Source organism: Peromyscus maniculatus, chromosome 1 (assembly GCF_049852395.1).
Source record: "Peromyscus maniculatus bairdii isolate BWxNUB_F1_BW_parent chromosome 1, HU_Pman_BW_mat_3.1, whole genome shotgun sequence".
Lineage (NCBI taxonomy): Eukaryota > Metazoa > Chordata > Mammalia > Rodentia > Cricetidae > Peromyscus > Peromyscus maniculatus.
The window spans coordinates 32,799,531-32,819,504 of record NC_134852.1 but is presented as its reverse complement, the minus strand read 5'-3'; the positions used below and the strand labels follow the sequence as shown (position 1 = coordinate 32,819,504).

At 53.4% G+C, this 19,974-nt stretch overlaps 1 protein-coding gene across 12 annotated transcripts in view; it reads left to right on the top strand.

The window, feature by feature from the left end:
* Pou2f2 (POU class 2 homeobox 2) overlaps positions 1-19,974 on the top strand; it is an 85,995-nt gene that overhangs the window by 42,320 nt on the left and 23,701 nt on the right. For 5 of the 12 annotated variants that reach the window (XM_006988078.4, XM_006988075.4, XM_006988077.4 and 2 more), the window contains exons 1-5: positions 2,268-2,345; positions 13,869-13,934; positions 14,031-14,065; positions 14,191-14,247; positions 18,477-18,593. In XM_006988078.4, the coding sequence (XP_006988140.1) occupies positions 2,318-2,345; positions 13,869-13,934; positions 14,031-14,065; positions 14,191-14,247; positions 18,477-18,593 (303 nt within the window). In that variant the 5' untranslated portion in view covers positions 2,268-2,317. Of the gene's footprint in view, positions 1-2,267; positions 2,346-13,367; positions 13,777-13,868; positions 13,935-14,030; positions 14,066-14,190; positions 14,248-18,476; positions 18,594-18,821; positions 19,113-19,974 lie in introns of those variants that run through there. The other 7 variants (XM_042267632.2, XM_076573784.1, XM_042267631.2 and 4 more) reach the window with 3 other exon arrangements.

Below are 19,974 nucleotides of genomic sequence, written 5' to 3'. Positions count from 1 at the left end.
GGAGTCAAACGTATCGATCCGGCGAGAAATATGAGCGGAGCAATGGGGCCCGCGTGTCAGTTACCGGCCCCGCTGGCCCTGGGGAGCCCCCTGCGTCTCCTTTAATTACCGCTCAGCCTTGAGCCCAGTCTGCCCTACCCTGTACCGCCTCCCTGCAGGCTCCCTGCACCTCCAGTGGCCCCCACTGCTCCCCAGTGCCTGCTCCCTACCTGCCTTACTCATGGAGGCGCCAGCCTCTTCTATGGCAGGGAGGCCACTCCCCACACCATTCCAATCTGCCAGCACCCCCCTGTGTCATGTGCCCCAAACTCTGCCCCTTTGTTCCTCACACCTTCCTCATAGGCCCAGAGGCTCAGACTCCTAGTTCAGCATGGAAGGTGATGGGGGCGGGATTTAGGGGGGCCTTCCCACCCTGGCCTCAACTGCAGACCCAGGAATGTCTCACTGGAAATGGGTGGCCTCTCTTTTCCTTGCTCACCATCTGGGGCCCAGTCTATGGTTCTGATGTGCATGCTGTTGATTTGGTAAAAGGTGGACTGTGGCGGAGAGGTTCCAGCTGGGTTTTAGCCCTCCAAAATGCCCTAAGCACCTCCACCACTCTTGATTTCCAACCCCTCCAAACATTGATCTGAAATGAAAATGGAGCTTGCTGGGCAAATTAGACTTCAAGACAAGAATCCAGTACCCTACAGCCACCTGACTTCTGCTGGGAAGACCCTCGTGTCTAGAAATTCTGCAGCTGTGTGGTCTGCAGATGTCCTCTGAAATGGCCTTTCCGATAATGGGATGTTGTCGAGTGTAGATGCCTAGGAACTGTTTCCTCTGTGTGCAGCGTAAGAACTGAGTTCATTCCCGTCAGGCCCACCTGCTGGGTCTTGGGGTGTCCAGGTGCCCCGGGCTAGGGACAGAGGGCACTCAGGTAGCTCTTTGTATCCTTCATGGCTCTGCACATGGGAGTGGGGCCAGGCCAGGGCTGTCCATACGTGTAGATGTGCCCTGTGGGTCTGTGTGAAGTAGCAGGAGTATGTGTAGTGGAGGGACCTTGCTCTGGAAAGAGGGTTGGTGTCGGAGCCCTGCGGAGATTGTGCGTGTGCGTGTGCGTGTGCGTGTGCGTGTGCGTGTGCGTGTGTGTGTGTGTGTGTGTGTGTGTGTGTGTGTGTGTAGAAGGGTGAATCCAGGCGTCTGTGTGTGCACGTGTGGCTTGGGGGACCCTCCAATTTGGGGTGTAGAGTGTCCTGACTGGCCCTGATAGAGAGAGTAGTTCGGGAGATGCCAGGGCAGCTCAGCCACCTCGGACCCCAGGAGCTGAGAGGAAGAAGGGGGCAGTTGGCTCGAGCGAGCCTTTGTCTGCGCCACTGTGCGCCGGAGTCCTGCGCCTTTGTGTGACCCTCGCAGGTGTGCGCGCGGGGGCGGGGGAGGATGCGGGCTGGGAGGAAGCGGAGGGCGGGGCTCCCTCCTCCGCAGCCGGCCCCGCCCTCCAGTCCATTGGCTGGGCGCTGCCGCCCTCTGGCGGGCCTCAAGAAAACTGCAGGGCTGAGAGCAGAGCGGCGGGAAGGGCCCCACAGGAAACCTCCGGACTCACGCTCGGCTCCACTGCCCAGGGTGCACGCATTTAGCCTCTGACAGACTTCTAACTGTCCCTGACTACGGCTTCGACCCTCCACCCTCACTGCCACTGCCCATGGACACTATTTCTTCCCAGTGGTGGACCAGGATGTCTTACCTGTGGCACAGGTTGCAGGCCCTGGCTGGTCCACAGAATCCTAGTTTTTTGACTTTGTTGCTTCTTGGTCCTGGGTCCCTGAGAAAGCCATTGTTCACTTCTCTGATCCTGCCTTTTCGTTTGTGAAACGAAGCACAAGATGCTGGCCTGTGACGTGACACCTGTTAGGTGGGTGGGGTGCAGGGACAGGGACTGACAGAGCCCTCCCCGAATAAACCCCAAATTGTGCTTGCCGTTGTTATTGTGCGGACTCACCGCTCTCAGCCCCACACTCCCTGTTCCAGATGTGCTCACCCCATGCTGGCTGTGGGACAGGAGGACTGTATAGACACCTCCTGGTGTGGCCCCCGCAACACTCAGTTCTTCCAGTCCCCTCGCTTTCCACCCCACTAACCCCCCACCCTCAAATACACTAATGATTTGGGGTCGACTGGGCCGCTGGGGTAGGTCTGTGGGCCAGGGTATTTTCCCTTCCGAAGGGGGCGGACCGACCCTGTGGTTTCCTCCTGGGGTAACTTCCGGCAGGGAGGGCTGGTCCCCAGAGAGGGCGGGGGAGATGACACAATTGTTCCCCAGCCCTGGCTGGCGGGCAGTATGGTTCACTCCAGCATGGGGGCTCCAGGTAAGAGATGAATGCCTTCTCATGGGTGGGGAGGACGGACAGCGCATTTGGGGACGTTCTGCTGACCACTACTGCAGACCCTCCCTGCACCTCCTCTTCAGCTGCCCTCCTTGGTTTCGGGTCCTGTGCTTGGGGAACGCCCCTTTCTTCCCTCCTCAGCTCCCCTTTGCGCTGTTTTGCATTAGGCACTGGGAGCCTCCAGTCTGTCCCCCACTGAGGGCACTGAAGACGGGAGGGAGTCATACAATGTCGGTAGCTGGACTTCATGTGGGAAACCGGTGGGCTGGGCAACTTGGACGAAGCTGCAGCAGGATTGGAAGGCCAAGCTGTGGCATTTGGGTGGTGCCATTCTCTTCCAAGCTGGTGTGTCCAAGTGTGCATATGTGTGCATGTGGAGGTGGTATTCTGAGTCCTGCAGTTATCACTCTTGGGTAGCTTGTGTATAAATAGGCCAGTGTTGGGGGCTGCTGTGTATGGCATTCCATGTATGGGCCTTAGCAACGATTTCTTGCCTCACTTCATTCACCTCAGTGGTCCTTTCCTCAAGAAAGTCTTCCCTGGCCTCCCCACTACAAAATGGCACTAATCACGTCCCTGTGTCGCCTCATCCCGCGTTGACTTTCTCCATGGCGCGTGCATTCTGTGTTTGCAAATCACTACATGCTTGCCGGGGTGAACACTACACAGGCACCGTTGGCTACTCATTTCGCAGAAGGTGGACGTCTCCGTCCAGACTGAGCACGCCTCAGCGGTGTGCTGGGAACGGTGGGTGAGATGAGTGACGCCTAGCACGGTGCCGGGACGTGGCAAGGACTCACTATTTCATGCTTGCCTTTCTTGTGACTGTGAAGTTACTGCTGGCTGTGTGTCAAGTTCCTGGGTGATCACAGGCATGAGTCTCGGCTTGGTATGTGTCCCCCCTGTATGTGGGGGCACCGCTGGGCCCCTCAACCACCTCTGCCTACTGGGCAGTTCTGTGTCGGGTGCTGCTGTTGGAAATACAGTGGAGTTAGGCATCTTCAGATCTGCTCTGCTGGAGCTCCAGGGTCAGTGGGAAGGACAGTCCTGTGGTGGTCAGGGCTGGGGTGGGGAGAAAGCAGGGACGGTAGAGCCCAGAAGATTTCCAGTTCAGCTATCGAGGTGGCAGGGAGGGCTTCCTGGAGGAGTTGTCTGAGCTACTATATAAATGATGGAGGTGAAAAGTAGGGAGATTACAGATTGTATTCATTCGCCAAGGTGTCTGTGTGGGTGTGTACATGTATACCTGTGTACATACGAGGTCCAGACTGTCTACACATGTACTGTGACTGCTTTATGACCATCTGGTCCTTGTTGGAGGTCAAGCGAGAACTTGTAGGTACTGGACAAAACGTCAGACCCCTTACTGGGGATTTCTCAAGAGTGAAAAAAAAAGTGCTACCCAGGAGCTGTTATGGGTTTTCACCATGTAACATTGACGAGAATCAATACATTGTGAGGACGTGATTAATACGTTGTGTGGCCTTGGGCGGATCACTCACCACCTGGTCTCAGGCTCTCCGTCTTGAAGTGTCTCAGGGGTCTGCTTGGTTATCTCTCAGAGCGATCTGACTCTGGACATGAGTGTATGCATATCAGCTGTGTCTGTGCCTTTGAATTTGTGAGTGTGAAGTGTCTGTGTGCTACTCTGGATATGCGTAAACACACTTGTGCGTGCATGTATCTGGATGGGCTTTTTGTACACCAGCCTGCGGCATCATGTCTAAGTGTGTCTTTCTGTAGGTCTTGTGTGTATTGTGTGTGTGTGTGTGTATGATACATGTGTGTGCACATGCAGATGTGAGTGTGGGCAACTCTGTGTGGAGGTCAGAGGTCAACCTCAGATGTCAGTCCTTGCCTTCTACCTTCTTTACCACAGGCTAGCTGGTTAGCCTAGGCTACTCCTAGGTCTTTTGTTTTGTTTTGTTTTGTTTTGTTTTGTTCTTTAATCGCTCCTCTCGCCGTCAAAGAGCTGGGACTGCAAAACATGCATTGCTGCACCTGGCTCTTTGAAAATGAGGTTCTAGGGACTTGAACTCAGATCATCAGGTTTGCATGGCAGCTGTTCTACCCACTGGGCCTTTCCCCAGTTCTTCTGTCTACAGAGCTTAAGGAAGGGCTGCTTTGGGATCTCAGGATGTGATAGACAGCACCGGGTCCTGCAACCTATGCCATGTAAGGCGTCATGGGCCACCACTGGAAACAAACAACAAACAAAAACAAAAACCAGGACCCGGGCAGTGGCAGATGGAGGCTTGTGGCTTGCTTTGAATTGTATTGACCCTAGTCCACCAGGGCCTTTTCATGCATGTGTTCATTCATTCATTCTAAACTGAGGCTGTGAAGGGTGGTGTTCTTGAGGTGCACTCCTCTCTGGGACCTGTACACACCCATGTTGGAGTGGAGAGGTCCTCGTGGGGGGGGGGCTGCTGCGGTGTGCGCTGCTGCTGCGGTGTGCGCTGCTGCTGCAGTGTGCGCTGCTGCTGCGGTGTGCGCTGCTGCTACAGTGTGCGCTGCTGCTGCTGCTGCGGTGTGCACTGCTGCTGTGGTGTGCGCTGCTGCTGCGGTGTGCGCTGCTGCTGCTGCCCTGGTGTGCGCTGCTGCTGCAGTGTGTGCACTGCTGCTGCCCTGGTATGTGCTGCTGCTGCGGTGTGTGCACTGCTGCTGCTGCTGCCCTGGTGTGCACTGCTGCTGCTGTGGTGTGAGCTGCTGCTGCGGTGTGCGCTGCTGCTGCTGCTGCTGCTGCGGTGTGCGCTGCTGCTTCGGTGTGCTCCACTCCTCTTGTTGTGTCTGCTACCCGAATCTCCATCCCTCCTGACGGCGCAGAAGTGTTCAGTCCCTGGAGGTTACCTGGGACAGCTGTAGGGCTGGGAGGCCCGAGGTGTCACTCCTGGGGAGGCGGGGGCTGGGCCAGCTGGGCCCACAGAGGTTCCCGGCAGCGCCCAACCCTGCCCATGGGGGCTCCCGGGCCATAGACATGGTGAAGGCTGTGGAGACAGAGGACCCAGGGGACAGGCCAAGTGGGGCCGGGAGGGTGAGGGGCAGCCCTCGGGCTCTCTATATTTAGCCCCATTTTCGGTAACTACTAACGAGAAGCTAGCCTAAGTCTGCTAAAAACTGGCTGGGGGAAACGCAGAGGAGAAGTGAAAGTCAGGGAGGGAGGGCCGGGGAGGGCAGCAGGGACCTAGGGTCCCAGGCCTAGGCCACTTGTGTGTGTGGGGGGGGGGGTGAGGGTGAACTCAGAGCTTGGACAGCCTGGGGGTGGGTCTGGCCTGAGGGTGGTGGAATTTAAGGGACAGGGCAGCTCCGAGAGAGCCTGGTACTTTTCCCTGCCAGTTCCTGCAAAAAGTCACACATGACCTGGGATGACAGGGAGGGCAACCATAAATAGCTGCAAAACTTTTCCATGTGATTGAGACTTCAGGAGGTGCCAGGGATCTGGAGCACATTGAAATCGCCTGGGGGGATTTTTAAAAATCTCAGTGCCAGGACTGAGGTTCTGGGTTCTACCCTAACAACACACACACGCACACGCACACGCACACGCACACTCACACACGTATATATTTAAGAAAAAAACTCTGGAAGCTCAGGCCACCCTACGTACTTCTGAAACCGATGTCTGGGAGGTGACGGCAGCGGCGATTCTGCAGAGCAAGGGCAGTGATTAGGATGTCCCTGCCTGGACTGTGGCCGAGGCAGAGCCTCCAGGGGCGGGCGCTCCAGATCCCCGACCCTGGGCATCATTTGACTTATGGTGAAAACGGAGCTCTAGCCATGTGTTGGTTCATGCCTGTTTCTCAGCACTCAACAGGTTGATAAAAGAGGAATGTCGAAGTCAAAGCCAGCCTGGTCTACATAGTGAGTTCTAGGACAGCTAGGGCAACATAGTGAGACCCTGTCTCAACCCCCACATCTGCCCCCCCCCCAAAATATCCCCCAAACAAGCAAGACCTACAGCAGTGCGCAGCACAAGAACAATCCGGGACCGGTGGCACAGACTGTAATCCAAGCTACCTAGGAGGCTGAGGCAAGAGGATTGTAAGTTCAAGGCCAGCCTGGACAAATTATTGAGACCCTGTCTGGAAATAAAAAGTGAAAATCAGGGCCAGGCATGTAGCTTAGTTGGCAGGGTGCTGCCTAGCGTGGGTTTGAGCCCCAACACCACATGAACTGGGCATTGGTGCATGCCCAGCACTCAGAGCAGAGGCAGGGGAACCTAGAGTCCAAGGTCATCCTTTGAATATAGTGAGTTTTGAAGCCAGTCTTTGCTACGTGAGACCCCGTCTCCAAAAGGGAGGAGCTGTGGCTGTAGCTCAGCGGTAAAGCACCTGCCTGGCATAGGTGAGGACTTCAGATGAGTCGGTCCATCCGTCAGTGGAACCCTGTTTACCCTCGGTGGAAATAACTCGGCCCTTGTCTTCCTTGGCGTGGAGTGCTGGGCCATGGTATGAAAGTTTAGAAAGAATAAGGCAAGCGGAATGGTGAGGCTTTCCCTCAGACTGCGTTCCATCCCTAGCTACCATCCCCTCAAAGGGCAGGGTCACTTCCTTAGGTGGACAGGGTGTGATGGGGAGCACAGTGGGGAAGCCAATAGGAGAGGCACTGTCCATGCGGAGGGCCAGGGAGGGCTGCACAGATAACGTGACACTGAGCAGAGCCTCAGAGAAGCCGGAGTTGCCGGAAGAGGAGGGAGGGGTCCCGGTAGGGGGGAGCAGAGGGGAAGGCCTGGAGGTTGGAGCTCAGGACCTGGGGTCACCATCGGCTATGATGACCCCAAGATGGAACCAGACCTGCTTTGGGGGTATTCCCAGGCTGATGAGAGAGACATGTGGGACCCAGAAGGCCATAGCCTCTGGATGGTGATGGGAGATGATGGCACAGAGGGAACCAGGGCACAGAGAACAGAGAAAGACCCCCATCTCCCATCAGGACCGTCAGGACGGTGGCTTCATAGAGGATACCCGATGCTGGATGCTCAGGTGTGAATGTGGAGGGCAGGTGGGCAGAGTGGGAGACATTGTTCCAGGCAGAGGCATGGGTGTGCATTGAAGCCTCAAGGAAGGACTACAGAGAGGTGGGACAGGGACCAGGGGGAAAGAGCAAGTCTGTGGGGAGAGGACCCACAGCAGACAGTCGGGACCTGCTCTGGGCTGGTGACAGTCATAGCAGGTGGCCTGGTCTATGAGAGAGGGACCTGGACAAGACACCACAGTGCTGGGACTCAGGTGCAGCCCAAGGGAAGGAACCATGGTGCTTGGATTGCTATAAGAAAGTGTCACAGAGCAGTTGGCTGAAGGACACTGATCTGTTCTGTCATTCTGGAGGCTAGAGATCCGAGACGGGGTTTTGGCCGAGAGCCGGATCCATCCAAGGTTGTGTCTGTGGCTTGCAGGTGACTGTATTCTCTCCTAATGGCCCTGCATTGCCTTCCCTCTGTCCCCTCTCCCCCTTTGAAACTCCTAGGAATCCTCCTGCCGTAGCTGTCTTGGTGCTGAGGTTACAGGCCATATTCCTGCTCTTAGAAACGACAGCCATCAGCTTAGATAATGTTTTACCTTTTGTATTTCACGTAAGACCCTACTTTCCAAATCAGCTGTGGTGTATACCTGAAATCCAAGAACTGGAGGAGATCATTCAGGAGGATTGTGAGTTTGAGGCCGTCTGGGGTTCCCCAGTGAGCTCCTGTCTTTAAAAAAAAAAGTCTTTTTTAGCTTGGTTTTTTAACTGGGTTGTAGCTCAGTGGACAGAGTGCCTGCCTGGCTTGTATGAAGCCCTGGGTTCGATCCTCAGCCCCTCATAAAGTGTGTTGGTGCAGATAATCCCAGCGCTCGGTAGATGGTGGAAGCAGAGGGAATCGGGAGTTGAAAATCATCCCTGCCTACATATTAAGTTCTAAGTTAGCCTGGGCTACATGGCACCCTCACTCAAGGGGAAAGAAAAATTAGGGCCAGCAAGATGGCTCAGAGGCAAGCCTGATGACCCGGGTCCAATCTCTGGAGTTCACATGGGGGAGGAGAGAACCAACCCCTGCAAGCTGTCCTCTGACCTCCACTCACCTGCCATGGCACATGTGTACTCGTATACGTGAATAAAACTAAATATTTTGAAATGAAAAATAGTTTTTAAAAAGATTTTGTCTTAGCCGGGTGGTAGTGGTGGTGGTGGTGGCAGCGGTGGTGGCGGTGGCAGCGGTGGCGGCGGTGGCGGCAGCAGCACCCACCTTTAATCCCAGCACTCGGGAGGCAGAGGCAGGCGGATCTTTGTGAGTTCGAGGCCAGCCTGGTCTACAGAGTGAGTTCCAGGAAAGGCGCAAAGCTGCACAGAGAAACCCTGTCTCGAAAAACCAAAAACCAAACCCCCCCTCCCAAATAAAGATTTTGTCTTGCCAGGCGGTGATAGTGCACACCTTTAATCCCAGTATTCGGGAGGCAGAAGCAGGTAGATCTCTGTGAGTTCGAGGACAGGATAACCAGGGCTACACAGAGGAACTCTGTGTCCAAAAAAAAACCCAAAAAGATCCCATCTCCAAATACAGTTACATTCAGAGAAGACCAGGCATGAGGCTTTGGTGAGGGGGTTGCCTCACAGCAGAGGGCAGGGGTGTGTGTGGAACTTCTGGAGTGGTGAGGTCCGAGGCTGCCCCATCTATGGGCCATAGAGGCATTTGGCAGGTGGGAGTCACAGAACCCGCCCACTGTGGCCTGTCAGGCAGGTTCCTTAAGTAGGGAGAGGTGTTCTCTGTGTTGAACAGTGAGGAACTGGATGCATGGTGGGGTAAGAAGAGAAGTCAAGGGTGGTGGCCATACCCTGGGAGCCAGGCTGGGGAACCTGGATGTTTCTTGAGGAGAAGGAGCTAGATGGAAGGCTGCTGAGTCAGGCATCGTGTTTCAAGGATGCCACCAGTGGTAGATTCTGGATCCAGGGAGGGTTAGTTAGACGCTGCCTGGAGAAGGGCTGAGTCTGGGTGAGTTAGGACCAGCATTAGTCATTGCCTAACTTCTGCTTCATCTCTTGGCATCTCACTGGCAGCCATTCAGTGTCTGAGCACACGGCCTGGGTTCCTAGAGGGTTCTGAGCACCTGTGCCCCTCTCCATCCCTCTCCATTCCTCTCCATCCCTCTCCATCCCTCCCCTGTCCTCCCCTGTCCTCCCCAACTCTCTCCTGCCCTCCTCAGCCCTTCCCTACCCTCCCCAGTCCTCCCCTGCCCTCCCCAGTCCTCCTCTGGCCTCCCCAGCACCCCAGCCCTCCCTAGCCCTCTTCAATCCTCCCCTGCCTTCCCCTGCCCTGCCCTCCCCAGCCCTCCCCAACCCTCCCCAGCCTATCTATGCCTTCATAGAAACACACAGCGGCTTGTATTTAGCTTCTGTTATGTGTGTGCATTTGTGTTTGCCAGTGCATGGGGCGACCACACATACATGTATGTGCCCCTGTGTATGAGGCCAGAGGTCAAGCTTGAGTGTTAGTCCTCAGGAGTGAGTCCTCCTTACTTTTCACATTGTGTGTGTGTGCGCGCGCGCGTGCGTGCGTGCGTGCGTGCGTGCATGCGTGCGTGCGTACGTAGGTACACATAAACCATACATGCATGTGGAGCTCAGAGGATAACTTGTGGGAGTCAGTTCTCTCCTTCTCCCATGCGGGTTCCAGGACTGAACTCAGGCTTCGCGGCAAGAACGTTCATCCTGAGCCATCTCGCCAGCTCTTCAACTGACAGAGTCTCCCCCTGGGACCTGGGCTTGTGGGTTAGTCTGGGCCGGCTGACCAGCTAACCCTAGGGTTCCCCCTGTCCTGTTCCCTTCCCACGGTGCTGGAATTAAAAGCGTACCCAGCTTTTTCCGTGGGTACTGAGGGCTGAGCTCAGCCTTTGTGCTCCCATAGCAAGTGTTTTACTGACCCAGTTGTCTCTCTGGTCACTTATTTTTTGGAGGTGGCAATGATCACACCAAGGGCCATGCACACAAGAGGCAGGCGCCGTCCCACTGACAGGCCAGCCCAGGCTCTATCCTTTCTGTGCTTGGTTGAAATATGGCATCCAAGCCAGGCATGGTGTGGTTTACCCCTGCCATTCCAACACTCCAGAAGCTGAGGCAGGGGGATTGCTGTGAGCTTGAGACCAGCCTGGGCTAGAAAACGCTTGCTTCAAAACAAACAAGGGAGGGACCGAGGGTGTGGCTCCGTTGGCAGAGAGCTTTTCTAGCATGCAGAGTCCCGGGTTCCATTCTCGCACCATGTAAGCAGAGTGTGGTGATGCACAGTGCAATCTCAATCCTTCAGAGCTGGAAGCAGGAGGATCAAGATCATCATTAGCTACATAGAGCGAGCGTTTAAGGCCAGTCTGGGCTATGTGAGGTCCTGTCTCGAAACAAAACAAAACAAGGCAAACTGGGCATGGTGGGGGCCCACGCCTTTAATCCCAGCACTCAGGAGGCAGAGGCAGGTGGATCTCTGTGAGTTCAAGGACAGCCTGGTGTGCAGAGGGAATTCAAAGACAGCCAGGGCTGTTACACAGAGAAACCCTGTTTAAAAACAAAACAAAACAAAAACCAGAGCATAGTTAAGTGTTCAGATTTTAAGTGACAAGCATGGTGAGTTCTGACATATGAAGACCCTGCTGCCTCCCTCACATCTTTCCTGACAAATGCTCCTCACAGATGCTCACCCACCTGTGTGACTTTGATAGCCTGAGCTCCTAGGACAGTGGTTCTCAACCTGTGGGTCTAGACCCCTGTGGGGAGTTGAGTGACCCCTTGGAAGGAGTCACATACCAGACATCCTGCATATCAGATATTTACATAGTGATTCACAACAGCATCGAAATTACAATATGAAGTGACAATGAAATAATTTTATGGCTGAAGGCTGAGGACCACTGCCCTAGAAGGCCTAAGCAGTTTGTTTTATGTTTTTGTGACTTTTTTTTTTTTTGGTTTTTTGTTTTTTGAGACAGAGTTTCTCTGTGTAACAGCCCTGGCTGTCCTGGAACCAGCTCTGTAGACCAGGCTGGCCTTTGAACTCACAGAGATCCGCCTGCCTCTGCCTCTGGGGTGCTGGGATTAAAGGCGTGCGCCACCACTGCCCAGCTTGTTCTTGTGAGTTTTTTTTTAAATTACTTATTATTACTGGAGCGCGTGCCAAGGTGTGTGTGGAGGTCAGAGGACAACTCTCAGGGGTCAGCTTTCCCCTTTCCCAGTGGGTTCCGGGTATTGAACTCAGGTCGTCAGGCTGCCGTGGCAAGTCCTTTTTGTACGCTGGGCCATCACGTCAGCTCCAGGTTTTGTTTGTTTTGAGATAGGGTCTCTTGTAGCCCAGGCTAGTGGCAAACTTACTGTGTAGCTAAAGGTGACCTTGAGTTCCTGATCCTCCTGCCTCGACCTCTCAAACCCTGGGGTTACCAACCTTTGTCACCACGACCAGACCGGTTTGCTGGGTTTTCAGCTCTGGGTATTAGATTCAGAGCTGTATGTTTGCGCCTGTGTTTGGTGCCTCTCCCTCAGCCTGCAAGACTTGGTGGTGTGTCTGAAGCAGGACTTTGTTCCTTTTCACTGGTGTAGTGTACTTCATTGTATGGACATACCACATTTTGGTTATCTGGTCCGCTGATAGGCTCTTCAGTTTTCTCCAATTTGGAGCTACGATTCAAAGTCTGAACATTGGGGCCTGGGCTTTTGATGACAAGTTATTCTTTTTCCTTTGTGTGTACGTTTGTGTGTTTTTGCTGGGAATGGATCCCAGGGCCCTGTGCATGCTGGGTGATCGCTGTACCACTGAGACACATGGTCAGAGCCTCCTCTGCTCGCCAGGTACCTAGAAGTGGAGGTACTGGGTCACAGGAGCAGCCATCTCCTCAGCTTTCTGTGGAGTGCTTGTATTATTTACGCTCACACCAGTAACACATGCACAATGCCCGACTCAGCTTTTTTTTTTTAATAGTTACATATATGGGAGGGGGTCATCAGTATGTGCACATGTTGGAAAACTTTAGGTCCCCTGGAATTGGAGTTACAGGCAATTGTGAGCTACCAGATGTGGGTGCTGGGAACTGAACTCCAGTCCTCTGTAAGAACAGTACTTGCTCTTAGCCTCCAAGCCATCGCCTGCCCCTCAGCCTAGCCTTGAATTAGGACTCTCAAGCCATGAGTGGGTTTGTAATCCTCAATCACAAAATTCCTAGCATCTTACTGCTTTTTTCTTTGTGCAGAGTTCCTCTCCACACTTCAGCCTGCCCTCTGTGGCCATATGAGGTGTGGGGCACACTGGAGTTGGGTGCCTTATTTGATAGGGATTCTGTGATTTTGGTGGGGCTTTTGGGTAGTTATGGAGGGGTGTCGTGAGTTAGGTCTGAGACTGTTGAGAGTCACGGTCATACGAAGGACTTGGAGTATGGGCTGAATATCTGAGTATGGGTTGAGGCTCAGGGAACTGAGAATGGGTAGGGCTGAACCCCAGCTCTTGCTGTGGCCCAGACTCAGGAGGGTAGGAGTCAGGACCCTGATGAGCACAGGCTTTGAACTGTTGAAGATGAGGCCTGAGGACTGTTAGCCCAGAGGGATCCAGATTAGAAGCAGAGCCCCTGGATTCGGGAACACCAGGGTGTGCTCAGGATACCCACTGCTGCTGATGTGTTCCAGTTGGCATGAAAGCCCCTGGAGTCTCAGCTCCCTCCACGTGAAATGGAGTGATTTAGTACCAGTGGCCCATGTGTCCTGCCTGGCTCTGCGCTGGGAGGTGGCAGACACGCACCTTTGATGATAGGTATCAGCACTGTGAGGACTTTGGTTCCTCTGGTGCCCGGCTCACTACCTGCCACCTCCCTTGGGTTCTGGAAACGATAGAATGCATGTAGATTTGAGAGAGCAGCTGGGAGCTATAAAGTCTAGGATTGCTTTGAAGACCAGGGTCAGGGTAGAGGTGGATGGTGTTGGGCTTGGAGGGGAGGAGGGTGGGGCTGCCAGGCTTGTGACATCATGCAACACGGAAGGCCAGTGGGAGTTATGTGGGGACCTGGGGACAGGGAAAGTGGTGGGTCAGAGGATGGCTGATTCACACCCTGAGATCTGACAGCTCCCCACTTTGGGGTTCTGGCAACCCCATCATATCTCGCTTGCCCTACTCAGAGTGGAAAACATGTCTCACTCGAAACCCGGTATGGTGGGGCTAGAGCCTCGGCCACCTGCCTGGGAGGAGGCCAGAGGTCGTACTGGCTCCTTTAGGGACCTCATCGGCTCCTCCCAGACAGCTGATGCCTTCTTGTGACCATATTCCACCCCGCCCCGGTGCCTGCCTCACAGTGGTTGACACCTCCTGCACTACTTTTTGGAGGTGCCCTCTCTTGTCCTTCCAGGGGAAGGCAGAGGCCCAGAACTCTCTGAAAAAATCCTTCGAAGCGTCAGGGGTAGCAGTGGGGTTGGGAAGGTAGGTAGAGGGCGTGGGAGTTGGCAGAAGGACCTCAGAGTCCTGCTGGCTTCCTCTCCTTCCCTCTGTTTTCATTCCTTCTCTGTTTCCAGAAATAAGAATGTCTAAGCCCCTGGAGGCCGAAAAGCAGAGTCTGGACTCCCCACCAGAGCACACAGGTGAGTGGGGATGGGCGGAGGCAGGGACGGGGGCAGGTGAGGACGGGGGCAGTGTGCAGGAATGGCTGGCAACACGACCTTTCTTTCCCTTCACAGACACCGAAAGAAATGGACCGGACCTCAACCATCAGGTCAGGATGGCTCAGGCGCGCCCGAGGGCAGGAAGGGAAGGAGAGAGCAGTGGTTAGTGGGGGCAGATGTCCAGAACTTTTCACGACACCATTCTCATCTCTTTGCCCCAATTCTCTCTTCACAGAACCCCCAGAACAAGGCTTCCTCATTCTCTGTGTCCCCAACTGGCCCTAGCACCAAGGTAAGCACCCGTGAGATCGTTCCGGGAAGGGAGGTGGTATGTGGGATGAAGGACATCTTCAGCATGCCTGCTGTGGACCCAGGTCCTGCAAGAGGACCCGGTGACAAGGTTCCTCCTGCCCCTTCTCACCCTCGGGTTCCCGCCCCAGGCTTGTGACTCACCCAGTCTCCTTCCCCTTCCCTAGGGGGTGGGGGTGGCCAGGGAAATCCCCCCCAGAGCCCCAGGGCGATAACAACAGGAAGCCAAGGCTCCTCCCCCATCCCGACTTCCCTGGCCGAAGGGGCCTGAAGCACCCCTGTACCCCAACACACACACACACACACACACACACACACACACACACACACACACACAGCAGGGACCGGGATAAGAGAAGTTGGCAGGTCCAGTGTTGACACCCATGGGATGAAGGAGAGGGTAATGATGGAGAGGAGGGGACTCTGTGTGAGGCCCTGTGGGGCTCAGGGAGCTTCTGGGGCCCAGGCTCCGTTTAGCCTGATAGTGGTAAGGGCCGCAGACCAGGTTCAGATGCCTAAAAGGAGAAGCAAGAACGGGGGTATGGACAGAGCCCTGACCAGAGGTGGCTGGAGGACTAGGTGAGACTCAGAAGTGCTCTTCACCCAGCTCTGCATCTTGGCTCTGTGACCATGGGAAAGTCACTTCCCCTCTCTGAGCTTCTTAGTTTCCCTTTGCTAGCCCTGGGGGAGGGGGGGCAGTCAGACTGGAGGCGGGGCGACCTCTGAGGTCCCTTCCCTGTCTGCTCTGTCCCCAGTGCTGGGAGGACAATATACGTTGTGATCAAGTGTCCTTTCTACTCTGCACTGGGACCCAGGGCCTGCGTCAGAAGGGCCCCCCAACTCCTGAGCTGACCCGAGCCTTACTGTTTGCCGCAGCCCAGCAGTGGGTGCCCACCCATCTTTGCCATTTCCTCTGCTCCTAACAGCAACTTCCTTTGGGAAGCCAGTGAGGGGCAGTGGAGGGTCCTCCCTCTCCTTCTCAGGCCTGGAATTTCTTCCACATTTCACCCTGCTTCTACAGCCCTGGCCTTTGCTCTCCACCTCTCCCCACCTCCTCTGCATTGGAGTTTCCCCAGCCACAGCGATCCCTGTGCCTCCATCCCCGATACATCTGTGCACTGCTGTGGATTATTATTTACATAATAATTTTGTTAAGTGGCTCAATTTTTAAAAACATTTTATTATGGAAAATGTGATACAAAAATAGAAGCGTGTAGCGAAAATACCAACCCCCAGGAACCCATCAATCAGTTTCAACAATTACCAACTCATGAACAGCTTCGTTTTTCAACAGCTTGAATAAATGGTTTTTAAATGGAAATTTCATGAATGGAAAACCAGAATCACTTACCATGGAAATAAATACAATGATTATTAAATTCTACCCAGAGTCCCTCATGTGCTGAAGGGTCTAACCCCAGGGCCTCTTCTCCACCGGTTGAAAGGGAAGATTAGCCGGCATTGGTGAGATGCTTAAAATGTCATCACGGTCAATTGTACTGGGGCAAGCATTCCATGCCATCTCTCTGGAGGCCAACGTAGGCTGCCATAGTAAGTTCCAGGCTAGTCAGAGCAACTTAGCAAGACCCTGTCTCAAAACAAAATAGGCCAGGGATGTGGCTCCATTGGGAGTGCTTGTCTAGCATGCTTGATGATCCCCAATACTCCATAAACCAGGCAGTGCAGTTCATCCCTGAATTCTAGCACCAGGAGGTGGAGACAGGAACATCAGAAGTTCAAGGTCATCCCTGACTATCTAGAGAATTTGAGACCAGCCTGGGCTGCCTGAGACCTGCTTCAAAAACAGAAGCTGAGCATGGTTGTGCATGCATTTAATCCCAGCACTTGAGAGGCAGAGGCAGGCAGATCTCTGTGAGATCAAAGCCAGCCTGGTCTACAGAGAGAGTTCCAGGACAGCCTGTCTCAAAAAACCAAAACCAAAACCAAAAAGTTTTCAGTGTTTTTCAACTTCATATTAAAATACAATATACATTTACACACACACACACACACACACACACACACACACACACACACATATATACACACATACATACAGGTGGATCATTAGTATATCGTTCATAATTTTCCCAAGCTATGCACGCTCCAAGAATACTGTTGAATATAGTGACACATGCTTCTAATCTCAGCCCTAAAGAGGCTACGGCAAGAAAATTGCCCTGAGTTTGAGGCCAGCCTGGGCTACATAATGTAGCAAAACCTTGGGATTTTGTTTTTTGTTTTTAAAAAACCAAGTAAGCGATTTAATGGAGGGTGGAGTGAGGTGGCTGGGGGGTAGAGGTACTTGCTGCCCAGACTGAAGACCTGAGTTGGATCCCTGGGACCCATGTGGTGGGAGGAGAGAACTAATTTCTGCAAGTTGTCCTCTGACCTACTACACACATGCGTTTGAGCATGGGCATACCCATGCCAGATAAAATAAAATAAATAAAATAAAAAATATAAATATTTTTTAAAGTTGATTATGAGACCCTCAAATGTCCTTTCCAGGAAAAGTCCATATCTCCAACTTATTATTATTTTTATTTTATTTTTATTTTTATTTTTCCGAGACAGGGTTTCTTCATGCAGTTTTGGTGCCTGTCCTGGATCTCACTCTGTAGACCAGGCTGGCCTCGAACTCACAGAGATCCGCTTGCCCCTGCCTCCCGAGTGCTGGGATTAAAGGCGTGTACCACCACTGCCTGGCTAATTTTTGGGTTTTTCAAGACAGGGTTTCTCTATGCAGCCCTGGCTGTTCTGGAACTCACTCTGTAGACCAGGCTAGCCTCAAACTCACAGAGATCTGCCTGCCTCTGCCTCCCAAATGCTGGGATTAAAAGTATGTGCCATCACTGTCTGGCATGTATTTGATATTATAATATGATTACATCATTTTTCCCTTCCCTTTCCTTCGTCCAGACCTTCCCATATCCCCCTCCTTATTATTTTTCAAATTCATGTCTGCTTTTCTCATTAGTTGTTATTACATCTATCTATCTATCTATCTATCTATCTCTCATCTATGTATCATCTATCTATTATCTATCATCTATCTATTATCTATCTATGTATCTATGATCTATCTATCTATCTATGTATTTATGTATCTATTATCTTTGTATGTATGTGTCTATCTGTGTATCTATCATCTATGTATGTATGTATGTATGTATGTATGTATGTATGTATGTATCTATCTATCTATCTATCTATCTATCTATCTATCTATCTATCTATCCATCCATCCATCCATTCCTAAATACATGTGCAGCAGCCCTGGTTGGCCTGGCACTCACAGCAAGCCCCCTGCCTCTGCCTCCTCCTGAAATGCCTGGATTACAGGTGTGTACCATGATTTCTAGCCTCTGGTAGTGATTTTTTTTAAACATGCAAGACCCTTCTTTTCAACAACAACAAAAAATTAATTTAATTTTATGTTTGTAAGAGATTTGCATGTATGCTTGTCTGTGCACCGTGTGCATTTAATGCATCATCGGTGCCAGAAGAGGGGGCCAGATACCCCAGAACTGGACTTACCGATCCATGGTTGTGCTGCCATGGGGGTGCTGGGAACCAAATCTTGGTCCCCTGGAAGAGTAGCCGGTGCTCTTAACCACTGATCCATTTCTCCGGCCTGCTCAACCAAATTTTATCCCAACGGACAAATAAGAGCTGCAGCCCTAACTGGCTGTGGTGGTGCACACCTTTAATCCCAGCACTCAGGAAGCAGAGGTGGGTGGATCTCCATGAGTTCCAGGCCAGCCTGGTCTACACAGTGAGTTCCAAGACAACCAGAGCTACACAGTGAGGCCCTGTCTCAAAAAACAGAAAACAAAAAGCCACCACCACCACCACAACAAAGGAGTTGTACCCCAAGCTGAAGCAAAGGGGGGCATGTGAGAGTCCTAGAGACCTCCCTACGCTCCTAGCACCGGCATTTCCCATTTTATAGGTGGGGAAAGTGACCCCTGGGAGGAGGAAGGTGCTTCCCAAAGGTGGCCTCTCCCGTCGGGAAAGGACACTGAGGCCGGAGAAGTGGCCAGAGGCCTCAAGCCACACAGCCTCGCCACTGCTCTCGCCCACTCCCCTGTGCCAGCCCAGGGCTGCCACAGCCACACGCATACCCTCTTTTTTGGTTCGCAGGTGGGCATTCTCTCTGGCCTCCACTTAACATTCTGGGGTCCCGGACCCTGCCTCTCTCCTCCCCAGATCAAGGCTGAAGACCTCAGTGGTGACTCGGCCCAGGCAGCACCCCCGCCCCCCCAGCCGGCTCAGCCTCATCTGCCCCAGGCCCAACTCATGTTGACGGGCAGCCAGCTAGCTGGGGTAAGTATCTGGTAGAGGACCTGGCAGAAGGCATGACCTCCCATCGGCTGCAGGCCGTGCAGGGGACAAGTCTCACGGAGGCCGCAGCCACTCTCTGACCCTGGCCTCTGCTCCTCCTCTGTCCTGTAAAGGATGTGTCTGCTAACGGCTTGATTCGGATACTAACCCCTTTCTGCCTTCTCTGCCCCTGCTGCCCTGCTCGCTGCCTCCTCGGCCGCCCGCCCACAGCTCACAGCGCTGATGCCCGCGCAGCAGCAGCTTCTCCTTCAGCAAGCCCAGGCCCAGCTGCTGGCCGCTGCCGTGCAGCAGTCCAGTGCCGCCGCCGCCGCCAACGCCGCCGCCGCCGCCGCCGCAGCCGCTGCCTCCTCCACCTCCTCTGCCTCCTCCTCTGTCTCCTCCTCTGCCTCGCAGCCCCCAGCCTCCTCTGGGGGAGGTGACCTGCCACCATCACAGCCTGCCAGCCAGCCCCCAGGGACCCCACAGCTCACCTTGTCCCAACCCATCCAGCTCACAGCACAGGTAAGGGCAGCCACCAAGCGTCCTGCTCCTTGCAGTAAGGGACCTGCAGAAGCAGGGTGTGTGCACGAGGTGGGGGTGACTGGTCCACAAGGGCCCTTCTGACACCAACCACGCATGCGCCAGGTGGTTCTGCACCTGTGGGAAGCCTGGGGAGAGCGTGCCTTCCCATCGTGCAGATGATTAAAGCAAGGCTCACAAGGAGTATCCCATATACGTGAGTGATCTTCATGGTGGGTTGAGCTACAAGCTTTCTGTGCGTCTTCTAAAGGCTCAACTTATAATGAAACCAGGAGTCACCACCCTTATTCCCAGGAATGGTATCTGCGTGTGCATAAAAAAAAAAACAAAAAGGCTGAGCTGGAGAGATGGCTGCTCTTCCAGAGGTCCTGAGTTCAATTCCCAGCACCCACATGGTGCCTCACAACCATCTGTAATGAGATCTGGTGCCTTCTTTATGCAGGCAGAACTCTGTATACATAATAAATAAATAAATCTTTAAACAAACAAAACAAAACAAAAAGGCTGGGAATGAGAATTAACGCTCCGGAATTAGGTCTCAGAGTGTAGCTCAGTTGGTAGAGTGCTTGCTTGGCATTCACAAAGCCCTGGGTTCAAACCCCAGTACCTCATAAATCTAGTGTGGTTGCACACACCTGTGACCCCAGCCCTCAGGAGGTGAAAACAGACAGGTCATCAATGGCTACACAGTGAGTTTGAGGACAGCCTAGGCTACATGAGACCTGTCAGTATAAAAAAAAAATACAAATAAACAAAACCCCTCAGAATTAGTACCCTACTTCTTGGTTCATCCCACAAGATGGTCTTCCAGTTAAGAGGTCCATGAACTGAATTTAAAAACATG